Below are 26,697 nucleotides of genomic sequence, written 5' to 3' on the forward strand. Positions count from 1 at the left end.
GACTCTCCCAAGAAGGCTAAAATTACAGCCAAACCTGGGCCAAGAGGAAACCTGGCCCTTCCTTAGAAGAGCAATTAGCTCGTGATTTCACAAAGAATCTATTAAGCATCAACTTCTCATATATATCCACACATATCCACACACACACACACGTTTATCTTTAATAAATGGAATGTCAATCTTGAAAACATGAATATATCAATGAAATGAAAAAAATCTTACTAACTTGAAATATGTTTAAAAGCGAAAAGATCTCACAGATTCTTCTAATTTAGAGCAGAAAAAAGAAACCGTCTCTTAAGTAGATAAGGTTTCTACTTTTTATAAAGTATGTAGCATCTAACTATGTAGCATCTACTAAGCTTTATGTCAGCTTAGTACCATGAGTTATATTATAAGAAGTGAACTGACATTTCTGATAATGCTTGTGAAGCAAGAACTAAGAAGTGAGGTGTTAAGTAATGCATGCAATTTTATTTTAAAACGGATTGGTACTTTCTTTGCTAAACACAACATGGGATAAAAAGAACCCTAAAAGGCAAGAAATAATATGATTGGGTTTGATTAACAATTTGGTGATATCTAGACAACAGCCTTTAGAAATAAATGTACAGTATTTACACTCCTTCAAAGGAAATGTATATACCTTGTAAAAATGGAAGCACCATAACACTGTTGCCAAAATTTTTGGTTGTTGTTAAAGATTTTATTTATTGATTTTAGAGAGAGGAGAGAAAGAGGGAGAGAGGAGAGGTGGGGGGGGGGGGGAGAGCAAGAAGCATCATGTCATTGCTTCTCATATACGCCTTGACCAGGCAAGCCCGGGGCTTCAAACCAGTGACCTTAGCATTCCAGGTCAAAACTTTATCCACTGTGACACCACAGGGCAGGTTTTGTTTTTTGCCAAATATTTTTATCACATGTTTGCATATCAAGGGGAAATCAGTGGGTCTACATCACTGTTCCCAAGTTTGAAAGACTTTTCATGTCTTAAAAATATCCATCTATCAAAAAGACTTTTTTAAATATTAGAAGGTCTCTACAAAGATTCAATTTCCAAGCATTTTCATGTCAAAAGGCACCATGACTTTACCTAATTTGATGCCAACAATTCTGGAAATAGGAATGATTTCACTCAGAGCTGTCACCTTGGACTCAGGATATCCCTGACATTGGGTACTTCCTGAATATATTTTGTTCCCCAGAAACCATCCATAAGCCATAATTCTACCAAGAATAATGAGGGGATAACAGATGTTATGTTTTACTACAAAAGATTTATTTTCAAAAGATTATTAAACAAATCTTGCTTTTACTCTTGAGCAATCAAACTAGCCAAATCACTATAACATGCTTTTCTGTCACATTGCTGCTCCCTATGAATGAAGGCTGCAGTTCTTAAATGTACTGACCGTGCCCAGTATGATGTCACTGCAGAGGCATTTAAGACAATGCAAGACTGGGTGAGCATAGAGCTCAAGGCCAGGGAAATTGAATGAACACTTCACAGGTCTTATGGAGGAACTGATTCAGATTTAAACCTTGTATCCTTCCAAAGTCTTGTCATCACTTCTAAGTTAACCACAACACATAAAGAATAATTGAGGGAAGCGCAAAAAAAAAGACCACCTAGTAGAAGAGACATTGGATTTTACCCAAGGTGAGAGATAAAAGGCACAACTGTGCCATCCTAATGATGGTCAAGGAGATTGGTAACTTAGAAATCAACAGGGAAGGCAGAGAGCACCTGGCAAGTGGCCGTCTTGCTTAGAATGTGAACATTTCAATGGGATTTCACATATATTTTCACTTCCACACAAATAGAGAGTTTGACAGGCTGAATTAAGTGATCCTGTATGGCTGATGTCCAACAGCTACTCATACAAATTGACATATAAGGGCTTGGAGGAGCCCTTTGAGTCTGGCAGCTCTCAGAACAGCAGCTGCACAGACCGGCCATCCTCTCAGAGCCCTGCAGCTGAATTTAATGTGCTGACGGCCAGGTTCAGAACCTCAGGTGTTGAATGTGGATTTCAAACTATGGTCCAGAAGGGCAAATTACTAAGACCCACTGATTTACATTGACTTAGTAACTAACACTTTTGAAGGGTCTGAACAAATGACCTAAGACTCTATTAATAGTTACACATGATCAGTGTCAATGGAGAGCTCCATTGCCCTGAAATAGGTGTGGGGACTTCCTTGAGTGGCTCCAATGACTTGCCTTTCCAATTTCCTCATCATTAGCATTATTCATGTTATCTCAAGACCAACGTTTCAGTGAGTTATGCTGTGAGAAAAGTTTCAGGACTCTTGTTAGTCATCCTAGTAATTTCACTGTAATGTGGTCCATGATTATAATTTTAAATGGTGAACATTGTATCTACATATGAAATAGAAATGTTACAATTTCCACTAAGTGGAGGAGTTTCTATTTTTAGATTTATTTGTTCCTGTCCCTTATCAAGATATTTTGTTTTCATTTTGGATTATTCAATTTGGGTTGGCTAATAGAATGTAATAAGAAGGTTTATATTTGCAAAATGCTTTGTGAACACCAAATAATGATTCTGAAATTAGAGCCCTTAGAGATACTACAGCCTGACTCTCTCATCTTAGAGGTGGGAAACAGTAGCCCAGGGTGAAAATGCAAATCCTCCTAGGCTACATGATTCTTTTCAGAGGATTTGTGCCAAAGTAGACTTTTGTAAACTCAATTTAGTTCCGTATTTAGTGTGCGAGGTACAGACACCATATTGGTCTAAGCCAGAGAATAGAGTACCTCGCTCAGTGCTGTATTGATATGTATGCAGGTAGTTTATTAAATTTCTTTCTTTCTTTCTTTCTTTCTTTCTTTCTTTCTTTCTTTCTTTCTTTCTTTTTTACAGGGACAGAGAGAGAGAGTCAGAGAGAAGGACAGACAGACAGGAATGGAGAGAGATGCGAAGCATCAATTATCAGTCTTTTGTCTTGACACCCTAGTTGTTCATTGATTGCTTTCTCACATGTGCCCTGACTGCAGGCCTTCAGCAGACCAAGTAACCAGCGACTTTGGGTCCAAGCTGGTGAGCTTTTTGCTCAAACCAGATGAACCCGCGCTCAAGGTGGTGACTTCTGGGTCTTGAACCTGGGTCCTTCCGCATCCCAGTCCGACGCTCTATCCACTACACCATCACCTGGTCAGGCTTAAATGTTTTTTAAATGGCTAGGGCACCCTGGACTGTGAAAGTTCCCAGAAAAACCCACGCAGCGCATAAGTTAGTTGATTCAGGAGTTCTGCCCCGGCCCCATGCCACACACCAGGTGCTTAGGAAAAGCAGGCATCCCCTGGCCAGGCAGAGGGGAGTGGATTTGCTCATGCACTAGGTCCGGGTGCAGGATGCTTGGAGAGTCTCGCTCCAGCCCAGGCCTTGGGGCTGAGAGTCAAAGCAAGTTCAAAGAAACAGCAAACTGTTGAAGAATCCACATGCAAGAGGCTGGGGAATAGTTCTACATGAGTACTGAAGATAAAACAGAATACTGACTCTAGACATGAGCTGACAGGCAAGATGGACAGAAAAGAATTAGTGAATTGATGAGACTTAAAGGTGTACCCCACAGAGGTCTGAGAGAACACCTTACCTTTCTATTTCTAAGAACACAGATAGTCCGGGGCTACATGTATCTCAAACAAGGTCAATAAACATGGGATTAAATAGGATCATCTCATTTTCGCAACTGCAGTTGGAGAGCATGGAAGACCAATTTCATGCCCATGCTGAAAAAAGGGGTCGGTGGTGCTTGACAGAATCTTAATACACTGGTTCCAATTAGGAAAGTGAATATGTCCTTTAGTTTAGCCTTAACACTGTCATGAAGATCAGATGGAGGGGCAAAACCCTGTTCAACTCAGGTCTCTGAGCCACCTTTGTGGGATTCTTAGAACAGAGGAACCAACGTAATTGCGAAGGAGACATGTCTGCCCACTGCTAACCTTTAATCGCTCCACGAAGTGAGTTGCCACACTGACTTCGGAGGCAGGGTTCCCAAGGATGATCTCAAAGCGGTACTGCAGTCCAAGCTTGTCGCGCACTTCCTGCAGCCGCTCCTTGGCTAACATCGCCAGCTGCACGGAGGGCACCCTGATAATGAGCATATGACCCCGCCCACTTTTGGTTTTTCCTGGGGAGCTGATGAGGTCGTCCATAATGCTGAGTGTTTCGGGCGTGCTGTGGTCTCGGAGGGACGCCATGGTGGTGAGAGCCATCAGAGCCTCCGAGTACTGCTGGATGAGCAGGTAGCAGCGGACGACCATGCTGTGCAGCCGGGGGTACCTTCAACAGAACACAGGGAGCTGGCACCCCGCGGCAGGGCCGGCGGGGCAGGAAGGCCTGCGCTGCGCTGCTGGAGCGCAGACCAACGCTGGTGGAAAGGGTTCAGGGATCAGTGGTGGGCTTAAGCTTCAGAATGACCTCGGAACCCACACCACTAGAACGAAAAGCTGAGATTCCAATTCTTTGGAGCCAGAACCTGTTAGGATAGGCAAGTCAGTTAAAGAGGTTTAGGCACAGTCTAGTGAGCCCAGCTTCTCCGACTGTGGTTTGTGCACCAGCAGCACCACCACCTGGGTTTGTTGGAGATGCCAAGTCCCCGGACCCTAGATGCACTGAATCCGAACCCGCATCTTGACAAGACCTCCAGGTGATTTGTATGCACATTAAATTTTGAGAAGCACCAGTCTAGTCAGGTTAATTGTACTACTATAGATTATCCTTGGATCCTAACCTCCTGCTGGTGGCACTGAGTTAGAATGGTGGCATGTTGTCATCTTGTTTCTGATACTTATGATTGCACTAAAGGAAACTGAGACTTTAATATCATGTCTGTAGAGAATCAGACATACAAAGAGTAATTAGTTACTAATTTGAGGATAGCAGTAACTGTATCCATAAAATGTGCCCTAGTGCTGGAGAAACCTAAAGCTGACTGGAGAAACAGCACCCCCTAGTGGTGCGGCCTCCTATCATCCTACACCGTGCTCAGTAAAGGGAGCCTGGCAAGGACCAGGGCTGTGTCCCCGCTTCACACTGCCCCCCCCCCCCCCCCCCCCCCCCCCCCCGCCGCACCCCACCACCTACCTGGACTGGCAGGTAAGAGGATCACTTTGTTCAAATTGGCAGTTTTTACAATTACAGAGCAGGCAGAAGATATATCTCTCATTTATGTGCTATTCCTCAGAAAGCCTGGCCTGCTGATAAAATGGGTATAAATGGGCAAAGAGGACCCACTTGCAGGCATGAAGTGGTGTTGGCCAAGAAAGCAAGCGCTGGCAAAGTGAGGTGAGTCTGTGAATGCTCTTTCTGGTAGCCAGCTGGTGGTACACATTGCTGCCAAGCAGCCGGGTAGGCCAGAGAAGGCTATCACCTTTGTCCCACTTTATAATTCTATTTAATAAGTAAAACAAGTGGTTCACTGGCTTGCACTAAAAAGCCCAGCACCAAATACCAACTACAGTGATCAAATGAATTGTGTGAGTTGGAAAGGTTCATAGACGCCCTGGGCTCTGACCATGCCACCTTCTCACAGGAGAATGAGTTAAGGGGCCAACAGAAATTCAGCTACTTGCTCAAGATCATCTAGTCAGAGACACAGCTGGGTCTAGATTTCACTCAGGCCTCTGACAATGTCTTCTTACATTGGAATGATTTAGTAGACTGAGGGAAAGTGAAGAAATCCTTCAGTTCCATCAGTCTTGGACCCATCCCTTCAGAGTATTCAGTAACTTACAGCTGCTATTAGCCTGGGCAACTGCTTTGGAAGAAGTAAGCACAGATGATCCACATTTAAAGCTCAATGTTTTTTGCTGGGCCAAGGAGGAAAGCCAAAGTTAGGACAAATGGCAACTTTGATATACAGCTCATCTGAAGGCAGTATGAGCAACATGGGTTTTCCCAATCTGTTATGTTTGCATTAAACTGTAATTGTAGTTTTGTATTACCAATTTAATATAAGTTGCTGGGACCACCTATTAAACTACCAGATATGGAAATCTGAGTGATATTACTGGAAGGAAAGATACATTCTAATCTAAGTTGGTGGAGGTAATGGGTGGATGGGAAACACTTAAAGGGGAAACTCAAGGGCTGATTTTGGAAATCTAAGATCACATGTGCCATGAAAGGATTAATATCACAGTGTCAGTTAAGTCTTCTCTAATCCAACAGCTGCAAAAGTATAAAATCCTACTCTAAGCCTGCTCCTCTGCCTGGCGCAGCATTTCAACTTGCTGGATAGGATGCACCCACCTGTCCTCGTTTTTATTTCTCTTTCTTAGCAAATATATGGGGCAGGTTGTGAACAGATGGCTTGTGATCAACTGGAGCAAGTTTTAAGAACTGGAGCTACTGCAACTTAGAATGTGCTCATCAAATAGAGCCACTTTCTCCCATCCCTGGATGATCGGACAGAGTATTGTGGAGGGTAGGGAGGGACGCTATTAGGTTAGGTAAATTCTAATGCCTTTGAGTCCATGATTCAAGATCAGAGAGGAAAAAAACCCCAGGAAAACCCTTTACTCTGCCAGAGTTTGACCTGGAACTGGGGAATAAAAAGAAGGCAGAGGACACAGAAGAGTCATGATCCTTCATTCCCAAGGTCGGGGACTGGAGAAGAGGGCACTAGGACCTGAACTCACTTAAATGATCTGTTTGTTCCTTAATTTTCTCTAGTCTACACTCCAAATGTCTCATAATAAAGTTTCGTTTTTTTCCAGGTCATCTCAGGGTACTTGCCTGTGGTGGACAGAGGAGAAAAGAGGGGAAAATGTGAAAGTGGGGGGTGTGCGGTCTGGGAGGGGGGGTGCAGTGTGGGAGGGGGTGTGCGGTGTGGGAGGGGGGTGTGCGGCGTGTGTGTGTGTGGGTGCAGTGTGGGAGGGGGGTGTGCGGCATGTGTGTGTGTGTGTGTGTGTGGGTGCAGTGTGGGAGGGGGGTGTGCGGCGTGTGTGTGTGTGGGTGCGGTGTGGGAGGGGGGTGTGCGGCGTGTGTGTGTGTGTGTGGGTGCGGTGTGGGAGGGGGGTGTGTGGCGTGTGTGTGTGTGTGTGTGTGTGGGTGCGGTGTGGGAGGGGGGTGTGCGGCGTGTGTGTGTGTGTGTGGGTGCAGTGTGGGAGGGGGGTGTGCGGCGTGTGTGTGTGGGTGCGGTGTGGGAGGGGGGTGTGTGGCGTGTGTGTGTGTGGGTGCAGTGTGGGAGGGGTGTGTGCGGCGTGTGTGTGTGGGTGCAGTGTGGGAGGGGGTGTGCAGTGTGGGAGGGGGTGTGCGGTGTGGGAGGGGGGTGTGCGGTGTGGGAGGGGGTTGTGCGGCGTGTGTGGGGGGTGCGGTGTGGGAGGGGGTTGTGCGGCGTGTGTGTGGGGGTGCGGCGTGGGAGGGGGTTGTGCGGCGTGTGTGTGGGGGTGCGGCGTGGGAGGGGGTTGTGCGGCGTGTGTGTGTGGGGGTGCGGCGTGGGAGGGGGTTGTGCGGCGTGTGTGTGGGGGTGCGGCGTGTGTGTGGGGCGGTGCGGCGTGGGAAGGGGTTGTGCGGCGTGTGTGTGGGGGGGTGCGGCGTGGGAGGGGGTTGTGCGGCGTGTGTGTGGGGGGGTGCGGCGTGGGAGGGGGTTGTGCGGCGTGTGTGTGGGGGTGCGGCGTGGGAGGGGGTTGTGCGGCGTGTGTGGGGGGGTGCGGCGTGGGAGGGGGTTGTGCGGCATGTGTGTGTGTGGGGGGGTGCGGCGTGTGTGGGGGGGTGCGGCGTGGGAGGGGGTTGTGCGGCATGTGTGTGTGTGGGGGGGTGCGGCGTGTGTGGGGGGGTGCGGCGTGGGAGGGGTGTGTGTGTGTGTGTGTGTGGGTGCAGTGTGGGAGGCGGTGTGAGGTGTGGGAGGCCAGACCTCAGACGGACAGTCTCTAGTGAGCAAATCCCTCCCTCCCGTGTGAGCTCCGGGTGGTCGCAATGAAGCATGCTTGGGAGATGACTCAGGGCACAGAGAAATGTTCTAAGTCCCACTCTGAGTCGCAAGTTTCCTTTGTTGGCCTTGATGATCACAGAAAACTCATATGAATAGAAGGTCATCTTAGGAAAGGCTATTTTTATTCCGCTGTGGCATGTCAACTGTGCAGCTGGGCTCCACCACACTCCCTGGGACACTGACACAGAAGACTTGGGCTGTTTTAGATATGCAAGGACAGCTAAAGAAAAGGTTGAAGATTTTTATTTACCTCTCCAAGAGCGTGTTCACCATTTTTTCAAAAGTCTCATCACATCTCAGAAGTGGGCTTGTGATCCCCCACTGCAGAGACTTACTGTACTCGTTCAAGCCAAAGTACAGCTTCTCCTCGCAGCTCATGTCCTCCTGATTCAAAATACAGAGCAAAACCCAGTGAGGACAGGATACAACTGTCTTGTTTTCTTAAGGGGGAAGAAGACCCTGTGACAGGTTATTTCCTGGAAGTTTAATAAAAAAAAAAAAACTGTGACTAAACAAATGGGACTACAGCAAACTAAAAACTCTGCACAGCAAAGGGAACCATCAACAAAATGAAAAGGCAATCAACGGAATGAGAGAAAATAATTGCAAGTCATATATCTGATGAGAAAAGGGCTAATACAGAAAGAACTCATACAACTCAATAGTAAAAAAAAATCCAATTAAAAATGGGCAAAGGAATTGAAGAGACATTTTTTTGAAGACCTATAGAAGGTCAGCAGGTACATGAAAAGGTGCTTAACATCACTAATCATCAGGGAAACACAAATTAAAACCACAATGAGAGATCTCCTCAAACCTGTTAGAATGGCTGTCATCACAAAGATGAGATAACAAACATTGGTGAGGATGTGGAGAAAAGGGAACCCTCCTGAACTGCTGGTGGGAATGCAGACTGGTGCAGCCACTGTGCAAATAGTATGGAGATTCCTCAGGAAATTAAAACTAGAACTACCACCTGGTCTAGCAATTCTACTTCTGGGTATATATTCAAAGGAAATAAAAACAGGATGTCAAAGTGATATCTGCACTCCCATCCTCACTACAGCATTATTCACCAGAGCCAAGCTATGGTATCAAGAGTCCATCAGTGGAAGAATGAATACAGATGTGATATATAGGGTGTGGCAAAAGTAGGCTTACAGTTGTTGTATGGAAGATAATACAACAGTGAATATATAATATAAGAGTAAACTGTTTTGTGTACACGTAACTGTAAACCTACTTTTGCCATACCTTGTATATATGTATGCATGTACATATACACATATATACACATATACACATATACATACATATATGTATATATAGGAATATCATTCAGCCATGTAAAAGAAGAACATCCTGACTTTTGCAACATGGATAGACCTTGAGGACACTACACTAAGTGAAACAAGTTAGAGAAAGACAAATAGTGCATTGTATCACCTATATGTGGAATCTAAAAAAACAACAACAATAAACCACCTCAAACTCATAGAAACAAAATAAAACAGTGTTTGCCAGGGGCTGGGGGTAGGGGAAATAGGGGGAGGTTGGTAAAAGGGTACAAACTTTCAGCTATAAGATGAATAATCTCCATCTTGACCAGGCGGTGATGCAGTGGGTAGAGCATTGGCCTGGGATGCTGAGGAGCCAGGTTTGAAATCCGAGGTTGCTGGTTTGAGAGCAGGGTTTCTGGCTTGAGCGTGGGATCATAGACATGCCCCCACGGTTGCTGGCTTGAGTCCAAAGATCATTGGCTTGAAGCCCAATGTCATTGGCTTGAGAAAGGGGTCACTGGCTTGGATATAGCCCCCAGTCAGTGCACATACGAGAAAGCAATCAATGAACAACTAAGGTGCCACAAAAAAGAATTGAGGCTTCTCATCTCTCTCCCTTCCTTCAATTTCTCTCTATCTGTCCCTCTCTCTGTCTCTCTATGTCTCTGCCTCTCTTGTTTTTTTAAAAAAAGATGAATAAGGTCTGAGGATCTAATATATCATATGATGACTATAACTGATAACATCATATAACTGAAATTTGATAAGGAAGTAGAACTTAAATGTTCTTAACAAAATATATACATATAGTGATACATGTGTTAATTAACTTGATGGGAGGAATCTTTTCATTTTATATATATATATCAAATCATCACAATCTACACTTTAAATATCTTACACTTTATTTGTCAATTATACCTCAATAAAGCTGAAAAAACTGTTTCATAATATAATGTGATACAGATTCTATAGCAGGGGTCGAGAACCTTTTTGGCTGAGAGAGCCATGAACACCACATATTTTAAAATGTAATTCCATGAGAGCCATATAAAGACCCATGTACGTTATGCATTATCCAATAAAAATTTGGTGTTGTCCCAGAGGACAGTTGTGATTGGCTCCAGCCACCCGCAACCATGAACATGAGTGGTAGGAAATGAATGGATTGTAATATTGACAATGTTTTACATTTTTAATGTTATTATTTTTTTTATTAAAGATTTGTCTTTGAGCCAGATGCAGCCATCAAAAGAGCCACATCTGGCTCACGAGCCATAGGTTCCTGACCCCTGCTCTATAGTTATCTCTGAGGTATAATCAAAATTTCTTTTATTATGTGATTAGTGGAATGCTGATTTTTTTTTTTTTTTTTTTTTTTTTTTACAGAGACAGAGAGAGAGTCAGAGAGAGGGATAGATAGGGACAGACAGGAACAAAGAGAGATGAGACGCATCAATCATTAGTTTTTCATTGCGATGCCTTAGTTGTTCATTGATTGCTTTCTCATGTGCCTTGACCATGAGGCTACAGCAGACCGAGTAACCCCTTGCTCAAGCCAGCAACCTTGGGTCCAAGCTGGTGAGCCTTGCTCAAACCAGATGAGCCCACGCTCAAGCTGGTGACCTCAGGATCTTGAGCCTGGGTCTTCTGCATCCCAGTCCGACGCTCTATCCACTGCGCCACTGCCTGGTCAGGCTGCTGACGTGCTTTTTTAAGACAGAGGGTAACTATGTACATAGATGGTTTGTCTCTTTTGTTCAGACATTTCAGATTTCCGTCTTCTGGTAGAAGCTCTCTCTGATACATGTGTGATCTATAGAACTCTCTGGAGATTTACAAACTAAAAAACTGCATTATAGAAAACTCTCCTGACAGAATTTAAAGATGGTAATTCTTAAAAGCTTGCCCTCTTACAAACAAAATTTATTTTGAAAGTAGAATGTATACTTTCCTGCCTCCTTAAACTGAACGCACAGTATTTATCCCTCTTCTTGATGACTCAGTCATCACTATGAAAATGAAGAACTATTTTGAGATATGACACAAAGATTCCCTCAAAGGATCCTGAAATGTCTACAAGCTGTTTGTCCTTAAACTAAGTAGCCCAAAATATCCAATGCGCTTTCTGAGTTCATGTATCTGTTTTTTACATAGTTCCCGTCCTCTTTTGTATATTACGTTTTCACTGTCATTTCCTCTTGTCATGTTGCCTGTGCATTTTAGTCTCATTTTTTTTTTTTTTTTTTTTAATTTTTCTGAAGCTGGAAACGGGGAGAGACAGTCAGACAGACTCCCGCATGCGCCCGACCGGGATCCACCCGGTACGCCCACCTGGGGCGACGCTCTGCCCACCAGGGGGCGATGCTCTGCCCCTCCGGGGCGTCGCTCTGCCGCGACCAGAGCCACTCTAGCGCCTGGGGCAGAGGCCAAGGAGCCATCCCCAGCGCCCGGGCCATCTTTGCTCCAATGGAGCCTTGGGTGCGGGAGGGGAAGAGAGAAACAGAGAGGAAGGAGGGGGAGGGGGTAGAGAAGCAAATGGGAGCTTCTCCTATGTGCCCTGGCCGGGAATCGAACCTGGGTCCCCCACACGCCAGGCCGACGCTCTACTGCTGAGCCAACCAGCCAGGGCCTTAGTCTCATTTTTGTTATTTATTATGCATTGACATTTTTCTTTAAACACTCTCCAATTGATTTCATAAAGGTAATACAATAGCTTAAAATGTAAAAGATAAAAAAAATAAATTAGGTGATCAGAGGAAGAAAAAGCAAGGGTAAGAGAAATAAGATTTGGCTAGGGATAGTTAGCTCTTTAGAAAAGGCATTCTGGAAACTTCCACATGCTTCGTTAGAAGTGGACTACAAATCTGGATCTGAGCTTTTGAGTACCCATCTGGAGATGAGCTATTCTATGATTTATAAGGTCCATAAGTAAAAATAAAGCACTATTTAATTGGCAGCTTTTAATTTTTTGAGCCCCTCCCCCCAAAGTTGGAATTGTGCTTGTTGGAATATGGCCTTATTTGTTGAGTACATATGTTTTATGAGAGGACCCGAGTATGTTCTTAGTGGAGCCTCAGAGCAGAAATTAACGTCTGTTGTTTGTTTGCTTGTTTCCCTCTGTGTTCTTGGCTGTGTTCTGGATAGTTGTGTTAAACAGGTAATTTACGATGAAAAAACTCATTCATCTGAATTTCCCTCCATATCAGGACTGCCAGCACAAAGTTTGTGAAAATGATGTCTCTTATATGAATTTGGTCTTCAATTTCCTTCTCATCATTGGTCAGATTCTTTCTTTGGGAAGATAGCCTGCTCTGTTTCCAGATGGAGCATTTAAACTTGCTGGGTAGGATATATTCACCGGTCCTCATTTTTCTTTCTTTCTTTTTTCTTAGCAAAATTATAGGGCAGGTTGTAAAATGGATGGCTGTGATCAATTGGAAACAGCATGGGTTTAAAGAGCCAGAGCCACTAAAAATAAGAATTAGAAGTGAATAGTCTTCCCAGTCTGTTATATTTGTATTAACCTGTAACTGTGGTTTTGCAAGTATTAGTAAAGAAGTTAATGGGACCATCCTTTAAAATATGAGTTACCAAACTCTGAATGATGTTACTCTAAAAAAAAAAATACACCCCCAAATATAACTCATACTATTTATTGAATCCTTATGTCTTTGGGGAAAATGTTCCTTCTCTTAAAAGAAATTTCCCCCTCCCAAAGTCCTGTCCAACCAGCGACCCACCGCTGCAGAGCTCCCTGTCCTGTCACTGCTGTCTCTGCTTTTCCTCCAGCCAAACACTTGGCTGTGTGAACACTGTCCCCTGGAAAATCACCAAGGACTCCGAGGCCACAGCCAGCCTATTAGTCCTGGGTCTGACTGCCCTCTTGGCAGTTTTCTTCATTATTTTCTGCCACGTTTTTATCTACACGAGCTGCGTCAGTGACCACTGTTTTTGAAATATATTCCAAATCCTCATCAGTAAGCCGCAGTCCAAACTCCAGCTCTGCTTTTGCAATGATGCACCCACACCAGGCGTGGCTCATACAAAACCCGTCTCATCTGCCCTCCACCGTCCATCTTCCTCCTGACTTCTTTCCAATTAATGGCATCTGACTCTTCCGTCTTCTCCAATAAGCAAATCCTAGAAAAAGTTACCATTTCTTCCATCCCTTTTTTTATTGTCAGGACCGCTATCCTGATTCAGGTAACTGTTAATACTAACCCAAATTATCAGACAAGCCCGAGGACTCCCCATTTCTCATCATGTTGACTTAGCCTCTATAGCTAACGAACTGCTTTAAAACGCAGTCTCTCAGTATCTCCTACAGCTGAACACATGTGTACTCTAAGACCCAGTAATTTCACTCCCAACAGAAATGCATCTACATGTCTACCAAAAGGCACGTGCTGGCATGTTGATAGCAGCACTATTTGAAGTAAATGAATAGGATGAATAAATAAATTGTGGTGGAGTCACCCAGTGTAATCTATGCACAGCAATAAGAATGAATGTTTTATGATTCATGCAAAGTACAGAAGAATCTCACCAACAACAAGGAGCACAAGCAGCCAGATACAAAAGAGGGTCCACTGAATGGTCCCCTTTACAGAAAGTTCAGCCTGACCTGCGGTGGCGCAGTGGATAAAGTGTCGACCTGCAATGCTGAGGTTGCCCGTTTGAAACCCCGGGCTTACCCAGTGAAGGCACATATGAGAAGCAATTGCCTCTAGCTCCTACTCCCCTGACCCCTTTCTCTCTCTAAAGTCAATCAATAAAAAAATCTTTAAAAATATCCTTTAGAAAGTTCAGACCTGGGCCAACCAAATGTAGGGCCTCCGAGGCCAGAAGAGCGTTTCTCTTTGGTGGGGGAGTGCCTGGCTTCCAGCTCCTCATCTGGGTGCTGGTCCTATGGGTTTGTTCAGTTTGTGAAAATTCATGAAGCTGCACATTTACATTGTTCACATAAAAATAAAAGACGTATATTCTGCTATTTGTAATAATACTATGCCTTTGATAAGAAATCGTTAATGTTTGTATAATAAGTGTAAACTTTGCCAGCCTGGCATTTCAAAGGCACTATATGTATATTTCTAGGTTTCTTTTCACCCCACTAAGTATTCTGTGAGAAAGGCCAGTGTTTTCTCCTCGGTGGCCCTGCCAGAGCTATTTGTTACCGGGGGCCCAGCTCCTGGCCTGTTGGCTCAGCTGGCTCTGTCCTTCATTTGTCCGAGGCCTGTCCCTAGTGCTCTCACCTCCATGTGCCTTTCCTGGTGTTTCTTTTTTTTTTTTTTTTTTTTTTTTTTTGTATTTTTCCGAAGCTGGAAACTGGGAGGCAGTCAGACAGACTCTCACATGCACCCGACCAGGATCCACCTGGCACGCCCACCAGGGGGTGATGCTCTGCCCATCCGGGGCTTCGCTCTGTCCTGACCAGAGCCACTCTAGCGCCTGGGGCAGAAGCCAAGGAGGCATCCCCAGCGCCCGGGCCATCCTTTGCTCCAATGGAGCCTCGGCTGCGGTGGGGGGTGGGGGAGAGAGAGACAGAGAGGAAGGAGAGGGGGAGGGGTGGAGAAACAGATGGGCGCCTCTCCTGTATGCCCTGGCCGGGAACCCGGGACTTCCACATGCCAGGCCGACGCTCTACCACTGAGCCAACCAGCCAGGGCTCCTGGTGTTTCTTAATGGATGCGACTTCTCCCTCCCTTTAACTCTCCCTTTTTAAAAATGATCTTAATTACTTTGTATTATGCTTTTTTTTCCTGACAGATAAAAATTATACAAAAAATTGAGATATAATTGACGTATAACATTAATTTCAAGTGTACAACATAATGATTAAATATATATATATATATCTGTTGTGAAATGATCACCACAGAAAGTCTAGTTAACATCCACCATCTCACACAGTTAAAATGATTTTTCTTGTGATGAGAACTTTTAATTTCCTTTCTCTCTCTCTCTCTTTCTTTTTTCTTTTGAGAGAGAGAGACAAACAAGAAGGAAGGTAGAGAGGTGAGAAGCATCAACTCATTGTTTAATCACTTCACTTGTTCATTGGTTGCTTCTCATACATGCCTTGACTGGGGGGCCTCAAGCCAAGCCAGTGACCCCATGCTCAAGCCAGCGACTTTGGGTTCAAGACAGAGACCATGTCATCACATCAGTGATCCCATGCTTAAGCCAGTGACTCTGCACTCAAGCTGCATGAGCCCACACTCAAGCTAGAAACCTTGAAGTTTTGAACCTGGGACCTCAGTGTCCCAGGTTGACTCTCTATTCACTGCACTACCACTGGTCAGGCTTAATATATACTTTCTCAGCAACTTTCTAGTATACCGTAAGGTATTGGTAACTATAGTTACCATGCTGTACATTACATCCTCGGGACCTGTGAACATTATAACTTCACCCGTTCTGCCTACCCTACAACCACCCAGCTCTGGCAACCGCCAATCTGTTTTCTCTATCTGTGTCTTATTCTACTTCGGACAATAGTGACTTTGATATGTACTTTGCTTTCTTCTATAAACTGTGAGCTCCCTGTGTGTTCTTGGAAAGATCTAAGACAAGTCCACATATGCTCAATTATAATTTTGCTCTGCTTTTGCGCCTTCATTTATCTTGTCCTCTAACTTGCTTATTCGATTCTCAGCTTCATCCATCCTGCTTTTAATTCCTTCCATTGTGTTCTTTATTTCTGATATTGTATTTGTCATTTCTGACTGATTCTTTTTTATTATTTCAATGTCCTTTTTTTATATTTGCTATCTCTTTATTTAGGTGTTTGTAGTGACCGTCAATTGTTGTTCTAAGATCTTTGAGCATCCTAACAATCGTTATTTTAAACTCTGCATCTGGTAATTTGGTTATATCTGACTCATTCAGGTCCTTTTCTGGGGATTTCTCTTGATTCATTTGTGTTGCATTTCTCTGCCTTCTCATTTTGTCTGTGTAAAAGAAGATTTTGGCCACTGGTGTCCACCGGGTGTGGCCTCTGTGTTCCCTAGGTGTGGTCTGTCTGCAGGCCCACCACCCCTTCTGCTGCTGCTGCCTAGGGCTTTTCGGTATGGGCATTGCCCATGCCTGCCCACTGGGGCTGTTGCTGTGGTTTCCGCCTCTCCTTCATGGGAGTGGCTGTGATCAAGTGCTCGGGTGTACAAGCCTCGACCTTTGCCCCGCAGGGGTCCCTGTGGGTGGCGTTATGCTCGGTCCTGAGGGCAGGGGTGAGCACCTTTGCTCAGCTACGGGTCTCCGCCTGATTCCGGGCTTTCGCCCTGCCCCTGCAGGAGGAGCCTGCTTGTGGGACAGCTGCAAGCCTTGGCTCCACAGGCCAGGCGGGACTGTGTGCCCATGCTCAGTAGTGGGACTCCACCTGTTCTGGGCTTTTTACTCCACCCCCGTGGGAGGAGCTGGCTCCTGGTCAGGCCGCAAGCCTCGGTTCCACGGGCGGGCACGGCTGCACTCCTGTGCCCTTGCTCAAGGGCAGGTTATCCCCGCAGTCAATTATATTTTTGGAATTGAATTTCTTTGCATTCCCCAGCCATTCCTTATTTGGGACATTGGCTTCAGAATAACTAAAGGAGGCTCATTGCTAGTTGCTTCTCCCCTAAATGTGTAAAGGTATAGTTGTAAATTAGGTTCAATGATTTTACCTTTTTCTCCATGTTGATCTCAATTTCATAGAAATGATTTTTAAAAACTTTAGCATATAATAACTCCCATCCCTTAATTATTTTGAATACAATCCTGGGTATCATATCTTTATAAATATTTCACTTAGGTATTTCTAGTATAAAACCCCTTAAAAATATAACCACAATACTATTATTAAACCTAAAAATTAACCATGATCCATTGGGATGACTTTTAAGAAAAATTAATTTGAGCCTGTATCTCTTATCATTTCATTCAGGAGAAGATAAAAGGCAGAAGCTGAGTCCTTCTTCCTAGCACTGGTGTGATCTCTCTGGAAAAGACTGAACCAACAAGGTAAATTAGGATAGTTCTCTTCTCCCCCCCCATGCAACAATATATTGAAACTTAATATTTAATAGAAGAACTATCTGTTGGATTAAAACACAATTTTTCCTTCCATCAGTTCTACTGGCAATCCATTCTGTGTCAGGGCAACTGCTGTGGTAGTCCACAGGTGTGTGCTACACTTTAGAGGCAAAGGAACTGTGCCACCCACCAAATGGATGGAGCTTGGGTGGAGAAGAGACCAACAAAGAGAAAGCTCAGAAAAACCCGTATGTGATAGTGAACACACTGAGACAGTTTTCAGAAGGAAGAGACTGTTGGTGCCTTTGTGAGCCAGAGGCTTGAGCATGCTTGACTGCAAAGAACAAACCAACACTCAAAAAGAAGAGTTAAAAAAAAAAAAAGAAGAAGAGTTCTAAGTTAGGGAAAGCTTACTTACTTCAGAATACAATGAAATGTATTGGGTTAATAAATAAAGAGTTATTCTTAGGGAAGACATTTAGAACGTCTTTTACTTATAATGTTTATTTTTAAATACCAATGTGTCAATATTTTTAAACAAAGAACCCATTGCTTTATGGCTAATCTTTATTTATTTATTTATTTATTTATTTATTTATTTATTTATTTAGACAGAGACAGAGAGAAGGACAGATAGGGACAGACAGACAGGAAGAGAGAGAAATGAGAAGCATCAATTCTTTGTTGCAGCTCCTTAGTTGTTCATGAATTGTGTTCTCATGTGTATCTTGACCAGAGGCCTGGGGGGTTACAGCAGAGAGAGTGACTACTTGCTCAAGCCAGTGACCTTGGGCTCAAGCCAGGCGACTATGGGTCATGTTTATGATCCCAAGCTCAATCCAGCAACCCCGCGCTCAAGCCGGTGAGTTTGCACTCAAGCCAGATGAGCTCATGCTCAAGCTGGTGACCTTGGGGTTTCAAACCTGGGTCCTCTGTGTCCCAATCTGACACTCTATATACTGTGCCACTGCCTGATCAGGCTCTTCGTTGTTTTTTTGTTTTTGTTTTTAAATGAAACTCATTTATTTTCTTTGATACTATATTTTGCATACAGTTTGTAGGTGTTTGGTAATAAAGCCAAAAGATATAAAGACCTGGATATGAACAATGTTGAGATGGTTTTTCTCAACACAATTTCAATACATCATTCTGTTTCAACCAGAACTCTGTGAGAACTGATTAAAAGGAAAAATCCATTTGGTGGGGGAGATGAGAGTAATTAAAGTGTGATACAGATGAGTAAGACTGAAATATGACAGAGATGCCACCCAACAGGACAATAAAATTTCCAAGTCTCAGATTGAAATTAATCAGTTAAAGGCACAAAGAAAATCCAATAATACTGATGATGGTATTAGATTACATCAGTTTGGGGATACAAACGATATAGAATAAATAATTTTGTATCTGATGATAACCTAAAAAAGACCCACCTAATCAAATTAATTATGTAGGACACTATTCTCTAGTGTTTAATGTGATGGTAATTGTAATTATTCAAAGGTAAAGCATTATGTTAGTCAGAGTCTAGAACTCGTGTGCTGTATTTTGCAAACCCACGTCCATGTTTTATTTGAAGGCTCTGCCCTGGGGACCTGAGAACATGGCTGTGTGCCGGAGAGCAGACCAGAGACTCACCGTGCTGTCCAGCTGGATCCAGTGGACTTCATTGCCGAAGCTGATTCGGGACTGCTGGGTCTGCAGAGTGTATGGGAAGGAGCTAACCTGGAGCACCAGGAGGTTGAAAGCATCCAGGACTTCTCTGCAATTAATGACTCTATCAGCCAATCCATGACTAGGTTCACCATGGGACAAAGAGCCTGGAATGACACTGTAAAAAAAATACTGGAAGTCACATTAAAACATCCTAATTAAACTCACTAGATGCAGAAGCAGACAACAAAATGGAGGTAACTTTTTAGCTCCTTTTTTTTTTCTAGTTCTTTTTAGTGGGGAGCGGGGATAGAAGCAACAAACAATTGATTTGGAAGGGTGAAAAGTGTACTCCTTGTTACCCTTTCACAAAGATTTCTGGGATTCTTTATTCTTTCTCAGTTTGTCCCTGATCTGTGTACCACAAAACATAAGCCAAGGGTATCTAATTCTGAGGTCGAGATGGATCACTTTCGTTTGAAAGCTCACCTGAACGAGAGCTTCTCCATCAAAATATGGTGCTTATCCTTGTGCAATGATCTGTACCCCCCAGAGAGGCCCCAAAGCTTCAGGGATCCCCATGTGGTAATAGCACTTTCCTCCCCTCTCAAGGTTGCTAGGCCAGTAATTTTCAACCTGTGTGCTGCAAGAATTTTTAAAACATGCAATACCTGACTGTTTAGTCAGGGACACTGACCACTTTTCCCTTAGATTATACAGCACAACAATAGCCATCTGGCACGAATAAATCAATAAATCAAAATTATACCCTTTTTTTTGGTCAGAATGGCAAAAAATATATTATTTGCTGTGCAGCACTTTAAAAAAATTTTTTTCTTTTTTTTTTAAGAAAGGAAGAGACAGGAAGGGAGAGAGATGAGAAGCATCAACTCATAGTTGCAGCTACTTTAGTTGTTCATTGACTGCTTCTCATATGTGCCTTGACCAGAGGGCTCCAGATGAACCAGTGACCCCTTACTCAAGCCTGTGACCTTTGGGCTCAAGCCAGTGACCTTGGTATCACATCGATGATACCACTCAAGCTGGTGAGCCTGTACTTAAGCTGGCAACTTTGGGGTTTCTAACCTGGGACCTCATCATCCCAGATTGATGCTCTATCCACTGCACCACCACCAGTCAGGCAGCGTGCCACTGAATTTTAGTGATTAGTTTATGTGTGTCATGAGAAGGGTTGAAAATCACTTTGCTAGACTGTAGAGGGGTTTTCTCCTACCCCTTCCCCAAGACTATTTTCATATCTCTGAATCATTTTCAGTTGTATTCAGTTTGGATGTACCACTTTGCCCTGAGGAATTAAATACAGAGAGACCTAATACATAATCTTCAAAGCTATTACCCCAAACTGTCAAAGATTAAGTATATAAGGTCAATGAACTATTTCTGTTTATAGAACACTTGCATTAACTAAACAGGATATAGCAAATATCTTTCTTTCATTCCATGACTAGTTTCCTTTCCTTTCTCCCTCCTCCCCCTCCCTCTCTCCCTCCCTCTCTCTCTTTCCCCTCCCTCCCTCCTTCCTTCCTTCCTCCCTTCCTTCCTTCCTTCCTTCCTTCCTTCCTTCCTTCCTTCCTTCCTTCCTTCCTTCCTTCCTTTCCTTCCCTTTCCCCTCCCCTTCCTTTCCCTCCCTCCCTCCCTCCCTCCTTTCTTTCTTTCTTTCTTTCTTTCTTTCTTTCTTTCTTTCTTTCTTTCTTTCTTTCTTTCTTTCTTTCTTTCCCTTCCTTCCTTCCTTCCTTCCTTCCTTCCTTCCTTCCTTCCTTCCTTCCTTCCTTTCTTTTTCTGTCTTTCTTCCTTTCTTTTTCTTTCTTTCTTCTCTCTCTCTCTCTCTCTCTTTCTTCCTGCTAAATCTAACGAGTTATGCAAGATCTTACTTATATCTACACATGGCTCTAAATTTTATGTTATGAAGTGCCAAACACATGCTGGCTTCTGAACACTTCTGCAATTATAATAATTCTATCACAGACCAAAACACTTACAGATTATTAATTTCATTGTGTCATAAAAAAGAAAATCTGCAAAAACTTCATGATATGTAGTACTTGAGGACTATCCCCCCCCTTAAATTATTTGCCTTATTGATCCACAGAAGCAAAGATACCCCTACCAGATCATTACTGTACTTTGACCTGGGTTCAAAACTGGCTCTGAAATGCCACATCCTGTTCTTTCAGTAACATGGCCACCAAGAGACAGGCTATTCTCTTGTTTAAACTGGTAAACTCTGGAAGGTCTCGGATCTGCTCTCAGATCATTCAGGTGCCATCTCTACTGCTGTTAATGGGAAGAGGGAAGAGAGACAGACAAGGAAAGGAGAGAAAGGGCAGGAGAGGAAGGAACAGAAGAGAAGGAAAAAAGAAAACAGGAAAAGAACCAGGGAGGAGAAACAGTGGTGAAGAGAGCACAGGGCCCTTCTGGGAGTTTTATTAAGCTCAGCCTCCTCATTGCCACACTTTCTCTGATGTGGCCAAGTTTCACAATGCTCTTAATTTATTTTTAATAGGAATTTGTAAACTCACCCACAGTATAGTTAAAATAAAATCTACTTTAAAGTGGTAAGAAAAGTTGAAAGAGCATGGAAAAGATAGGCACAGTCATCCATGAGAAGATGCCAGATGCTAGGGTCCCTGGGCTCCATAACCACTGCTGCCTTCGCGGAAAGACCGCATTTACTCACTACAAAGCAATCACCTCGTGAGTTCCACGTGGCAGTGGTCATGCACTAGCACAAACAGTGTGTACGGGTTCTGTTTCACTCTTCTCATGAACACGTCAAACTTGGCTTGAATCTCATTGTCTAGACGAACGACATACTTCTCTGCTCTCTGATAAGCTGTACCATTTTCCTCCAGACCCAAGTCCACAAGGACACCTGCCAAGATGAAAAAAAAAGAGTTGGCACTTTTACATACAGATCTATAAATGAGATAGACTTAAGTTCAGTTTCAGTGGATATACTGGATACTTACTAATCATACAGAGAAGTTTACAGAGCAGATATTTTTCCTTTTTCATAGGCCCCACCACAATTTTGAGAAGGAAATATCAGCTTTCCTTTTCTTGAAAACAGCCCACCACGCCTCCCACACGTACACCTCCCAAACATGACAATAGGAAACGACCTGATACATTAAGTAGAAGCAGTTGAGTGTATGAGCCCTCTAATTAAATTCTATTTATATATGAGGTGCTGCTGTTACCAGCTACTACAGGTCATCTGGAAGTGAAACTGGGCTACAGCTTTTGGCCAAATTAATATAATAAGTCTTCCTTATCCCAAATTTAGCAACAAACATAATGTAAGAAAAAAGGAAAATAACATGAGGTCTAAAGATACTACAACTAGATTATGAACTTTTTTATTTAGTATTTTACTTATTTATTTATTTTTCTTCTTTTCCAAGTGAGAGGAGGGGAGATAGAAAGACAGAATCCTGCATGCACCCAAACCAGGATCCACTCGGCAACACCCATCTGGGGCCAATGCTCTGCTCATCTGGGGCCATGCTCCCAACTGAACTATTTTTAGTGCCTGAGGCAGAGGCTCCACAGAGCCATCCTCAGTGTCCAAGGCCTATGCATCGAACCAATCAAGCTGTGGCTGCAGGAGGGAGAAAGAAAGAATGAGAAAGAGAGAGAGAAGGGGAGGAAGAGGGTGGAGAAGCAGATAGTCGCTTCTCCTGTGTGCCCTGACCAGGAATCGAACTGGGGACAACCACAAGCAGAAATGATGTTCTACCACTGAGCCAACCAGCTGGGGCCCATTTAGTATTTTACTTATTTTTATACAGTGATATTCTGTACAGTATCTAGAGTATGGCAAGCCCTCAATAAATGATGAATTATATACCAAACTAATAAAATGAACCAAATTACCCAAGATTAGTATATTCTCAAAATGTTATAGACATTGTGAAACTTCAGTACTGTATCATTATTCTATGATAAAATTACTTCTACATATAAACATCTAAAATAGTTTTAGGCAAGTGAAACTATTGTAGGGATAATTAAATAAAACACTAAATCCTCCTTTAAAATGAAGAGATAAAAGAATGTGTTAACTAAACTTGGTGTGGTAAACATATCCAAAAATACACATGTATCAAATCATCACATTGTATACCTTTTTTTTTTTTTTTTTAAGTTAGAGGAGGGGAGACAGACTCCTGCATGAGCCCTGACTAGGATCCACTTGTCAAGCCCCATCTGGGGCTGATGTTCAAATCAACTGAGCCATCCTCAGCATCTGAGGATGATGCTGGAACCAACTGAGTTATCCTCAGTGCCTGGGGCCTACATTCTCAAACCAATCAAGTTGCAAGATGGGAAGAGGAAGAGAATGGGGAGAAGGACAAGGAGAGAAGCAGATGGTCGCTCCTCTTGTGTGCTCTGACCAGGGATTGAACCTGGGATGTTTGCAGACTAGGCCGATACTCTATCCATTGTGCCACCAGCCAGGGCCATGTATACCTTAAACTTACACAATGTTATTTGTCAATTACAGCTCAATATAGCTGGGGGAAAAAACAAAGAAAGTAAGGTCACACACACCACCATTCCCCACCAGACACTTAGCTGCATGTGGGGAGGATAACCTTTAAGATGAGAGCCCGGTGACTCAAGCCCATGGACCTACAAGTCGGAGAAGGAACCACAAGATTGATTTGGGGGTTAGATATATTACATTTGAGGGTTAGATATGGTCCCTTGAGGACCAGCCTGGATTTCAGGGGCTGAAGGGTAACTATTTAAAATCTGGTATCAACCACATCTACCAGTCTCAACTGTTTGAAAAGAATTAAGAAAATAAATTTAAAAAAAAAAAGAGAGTTGAATTATTGACTTAGTTTTATTGATCTAGCTTTTCTTTTAATATAAAACCAGCTCAATTAACTACCATGTGCAATTGACTATCTAGATGCTTGTGATACAAATCGCTTTAAATGGCATTTTTTTAAAAAAGGGAAAATGTGTTACTGTAGGAAAAATTCATTCTATAAGAAAAGGTGAACAGAACGTAATTTTGTGTTCAAACATTTTTTGCTAGGAGACTTTCTTCAGAGATTGTTTTCAATTTCCACCCAAGTGTAGTCAAATGTGACTATTTCCAAAAGTAATCAAACATTTGATTTGGCAGGCATTCTGATTTTTTTTTTTGAAAATGGATTGCTTATAAAACTCTTTCAACATTTGATAATGATTTATTGAACATCTACTATGTGTCAGGTATTCTGTCAGGTACTGTGGTAGGTCTGCGAATAGAGAGGACAGCAGGCAAAAGATCTTAGTCTCATGGAGATTATGATGGAGAAGACAGATAATTCTGACAAGTGTCATAATGGGGGACAGAGTGATATGAGGTAGAGGCTAGCAGAGCCCTAGAGGATCTGCTTCATCTCTCAGGGTTTCTGGTCCCTTTTCTATAAAATGGGGAGAGTAGACCAGATGAAAATTAGTCTATATTTCCTAAGTTTACCCTTAGGAAACATAAAAAGAATTCATAAAAAGAAAAAATCTTGTGGACCATTAAGAGTTGAATACATTTCAAAACAAATGAAATAAAGACCTTTGACAGGTCAATTTCATACATGATCTAATGCAGGGGTCCCCAAACTACGGCCCCGCGGGCCCATGCAGCCCCCTGAGGCCATTTATCTGGCCTCCGCCGCACTTCCGGAAGGGGCACCTCTTTCATTGGTGGTCGGTGAGAGGACGCAAAGCACAGCGTCGCTCACGTACAGTACTACTTCCGGTGACGTAGGACGCACACCTCACGGCTCCGGAAGCGCGTCATATCACTTGTTACAGCTAGCAGTGACAAATATGGAACCCGACATTGACCATTTCATTAGCCAAAAGCAGGCCCATAGTTCCCATTGAAATGCTGGTCAGTTTGTTGATTTAAATTTACTTGTTCTTTATTTTAAATATTGTATTTGTTCCCGTTTTGTTTTTTCACTTTAAAATAAGATATGTGCAGTGTACATAGGGATTTGTTCATAGTTTTTTTTATAGTCCGGCCCTCCAACGGTCTGAGGGACAGTGAACTGGCCCCCTGTGTAAAAAGTTTGGGGACCCCTGATCTAATGGAAAGACAAATTCCATGAATCTAACAGGTCATTATCTTAGATACAACAACACAGTGTAGTAGCCTATAACTATGCAGCCAGTTGGTTCTGCAGTGGTGAATTTGGGTTAGGCACAGGCATATCAGAGGTAATTAATTGTTTTATTCCTAACTGGGCATTTTTAGTAGATCATCCTTACCTTTAAATTTTGTTTTAGACTTGCTTTTATTTTTAAGTTTTGTTTCTTTCCTGGTTATGAAAGTGATAGATAATCATCTTGGAAAAACTGAAAAGTATAGAGATATATTAAAAAAGAAAAATGGATCCATAATTCTTTAATTCAAAATAAGCCACTACAAACACTTTTGTGCATTCCTCCTGTGTTTTTTCTTATGAACAATGTGCTACTTAGGTCATATTCTGTTATTGTATATCCTGACTTTTTTTCACTTAAAACTGTAAAATCAGAAACAAAATTGTTATTATTTACTAATATATGACTGTGTAGAAAACACAAAATAATCCAGATAAATTAAATTAATAAGAATTTAGTTAAGTCGATGGACTCAGAGTCAATCTGTAAAAGCTGTTGCATTTCTGCCTAATTTGTGGCAGTGTGGTGGATAAAGTATCAACCTGGAATGCTGAGGTCGCTGGTTCGAAACCCCATGCGAGAAGCAACTACTATGAGTTGATGCTTCCCACTCCTCCTCACTTCTTTCTCTTCTCTAACATCAATAAATAAAATCTTTTTAAAAACTGCCACATTTCGGCCCTGGCCGGTTGGCTCAGCGGTAGAGCATCGGCCTGGCGTGCAGGGGACCCGGGTTCGATTCCCAGCCAGGGCACATAGGAGAAGCGCCCATTTGCTTCTCCACCCCCCTCCTTCCTTCCTCTCTGTCTCTCTCTTCCCCTCCTGCAGCCAAGGCTCCATTGGAGCAAAGATAGCCCGGGTGCTGGGGATGGCTCCTTGGCCTCTGCCCCAGGCGCTAGAGTGGCTCTGGTCGCAGCAGAGTGATGCCCTGGAGGGGCAGAGCATCACCCCCTGGTGGGCAGAGCGTTGCCCCTGGTGGGCGTGCCGGGTGGATCCCGGTCGGGCACATGCAGGAGTCTGTCTGACTGTCTCTCCCAGTTTCCAGCTTCAGAAAAATACAAAAAAAGAAAAAAAAAGAGAAAAACTGCCACATTTCGCTTGACCTGTGGTGGCACAATGGATAAAGCACTGACCTGGAATGCTGAGGTGTCCAGTTCAAAACCCTGGGCTTTGCCTGGTCAAGGCACATATGGGAGTTGATGCTTCCTGCTCCTCCTCCCCCTTCTCTTTCTCTTTCTCTCTTTCTCTCTTTCTCTCTCTCTCTCTCCTTCTCTAAAATGAATAAATAAAATCTTAAAAAAAAAAACCTGCCACATTTCTATATACCAGCAGCAGTGAGGAAATGTATTTGAAGACATTTATAATAATTTTTTTAAAAAATTAGTTGTGTGTAAGAGGACACACAACTAAATGCACTTTGTGATCCTAGATTGGATCCTGGAACAGAAACATTGCTTTAAGGGAAAGATTTAGGAGATCTTCAGATGACAGTATTGTTCCAGGATTGATTTCCTGTTTTTTATTTGTTTGTTTGTTTTTTGAAAGAGACAGAAACATTGAGCTGCTCCTGTCTGTGCCCTGACTGGGGAATTGAACCCGGCAA

At 43.2% G+C, this 26,697-nt stretch overlaps 1 protein-coding gene across 4 annotated transcripts in view; it reads right to left on the minus strand.

The window, feature by feature from the left end:
* Positions 1-26,697, minus strand: part of GREB1L (GREB1 like retinoic acid receptor coactivator) — a 363,373-nt gene that overhangs the window by 32,053 nt on the left and 304,623 nt on the right. For all 4 annotated transcript variants that reach the window (XM_066247406.1, XM_066247405.1, XM_066247408.1 and 1 more), the window contains 4 exons: positions 21,621-21,801; positions 18,894-19,086; positions 8,219-8,352; positions 3,974-4,313 (listed from right to left, as the gene is read on the minus strand). In XM_066247406.1, coding sequence (XP_066103503.1) covers positions 3,974-4,313; positions 8,219-8,352; positions 18,894-19,086; positions 21,621-21,801 — 848 coding nt within the window. The remainder of the gene's footprint in view (positions 1-3,973; positions 4,314-8,218; positions 8,353-18,893; positions 19,087-21,620; positions 21,802-26,697) is intronic.

The sequence above is a fragment of the Saccopteryx bilineata genome, chromosome 11, assembly GCF_036850765.1.
Source record: "Saccopteryx bilineata isolate mSacBil1 chromosome 11, mSacBil1_pri_phased_curated, whole genome shotgun sequence".
Taxonomy (NCBI): Eukaryota; Metazoa; Chordata; class Mammalia; order Chiroptera; family Emballonuridae; genus Saccopteryx; species Saccopteryx bilineata.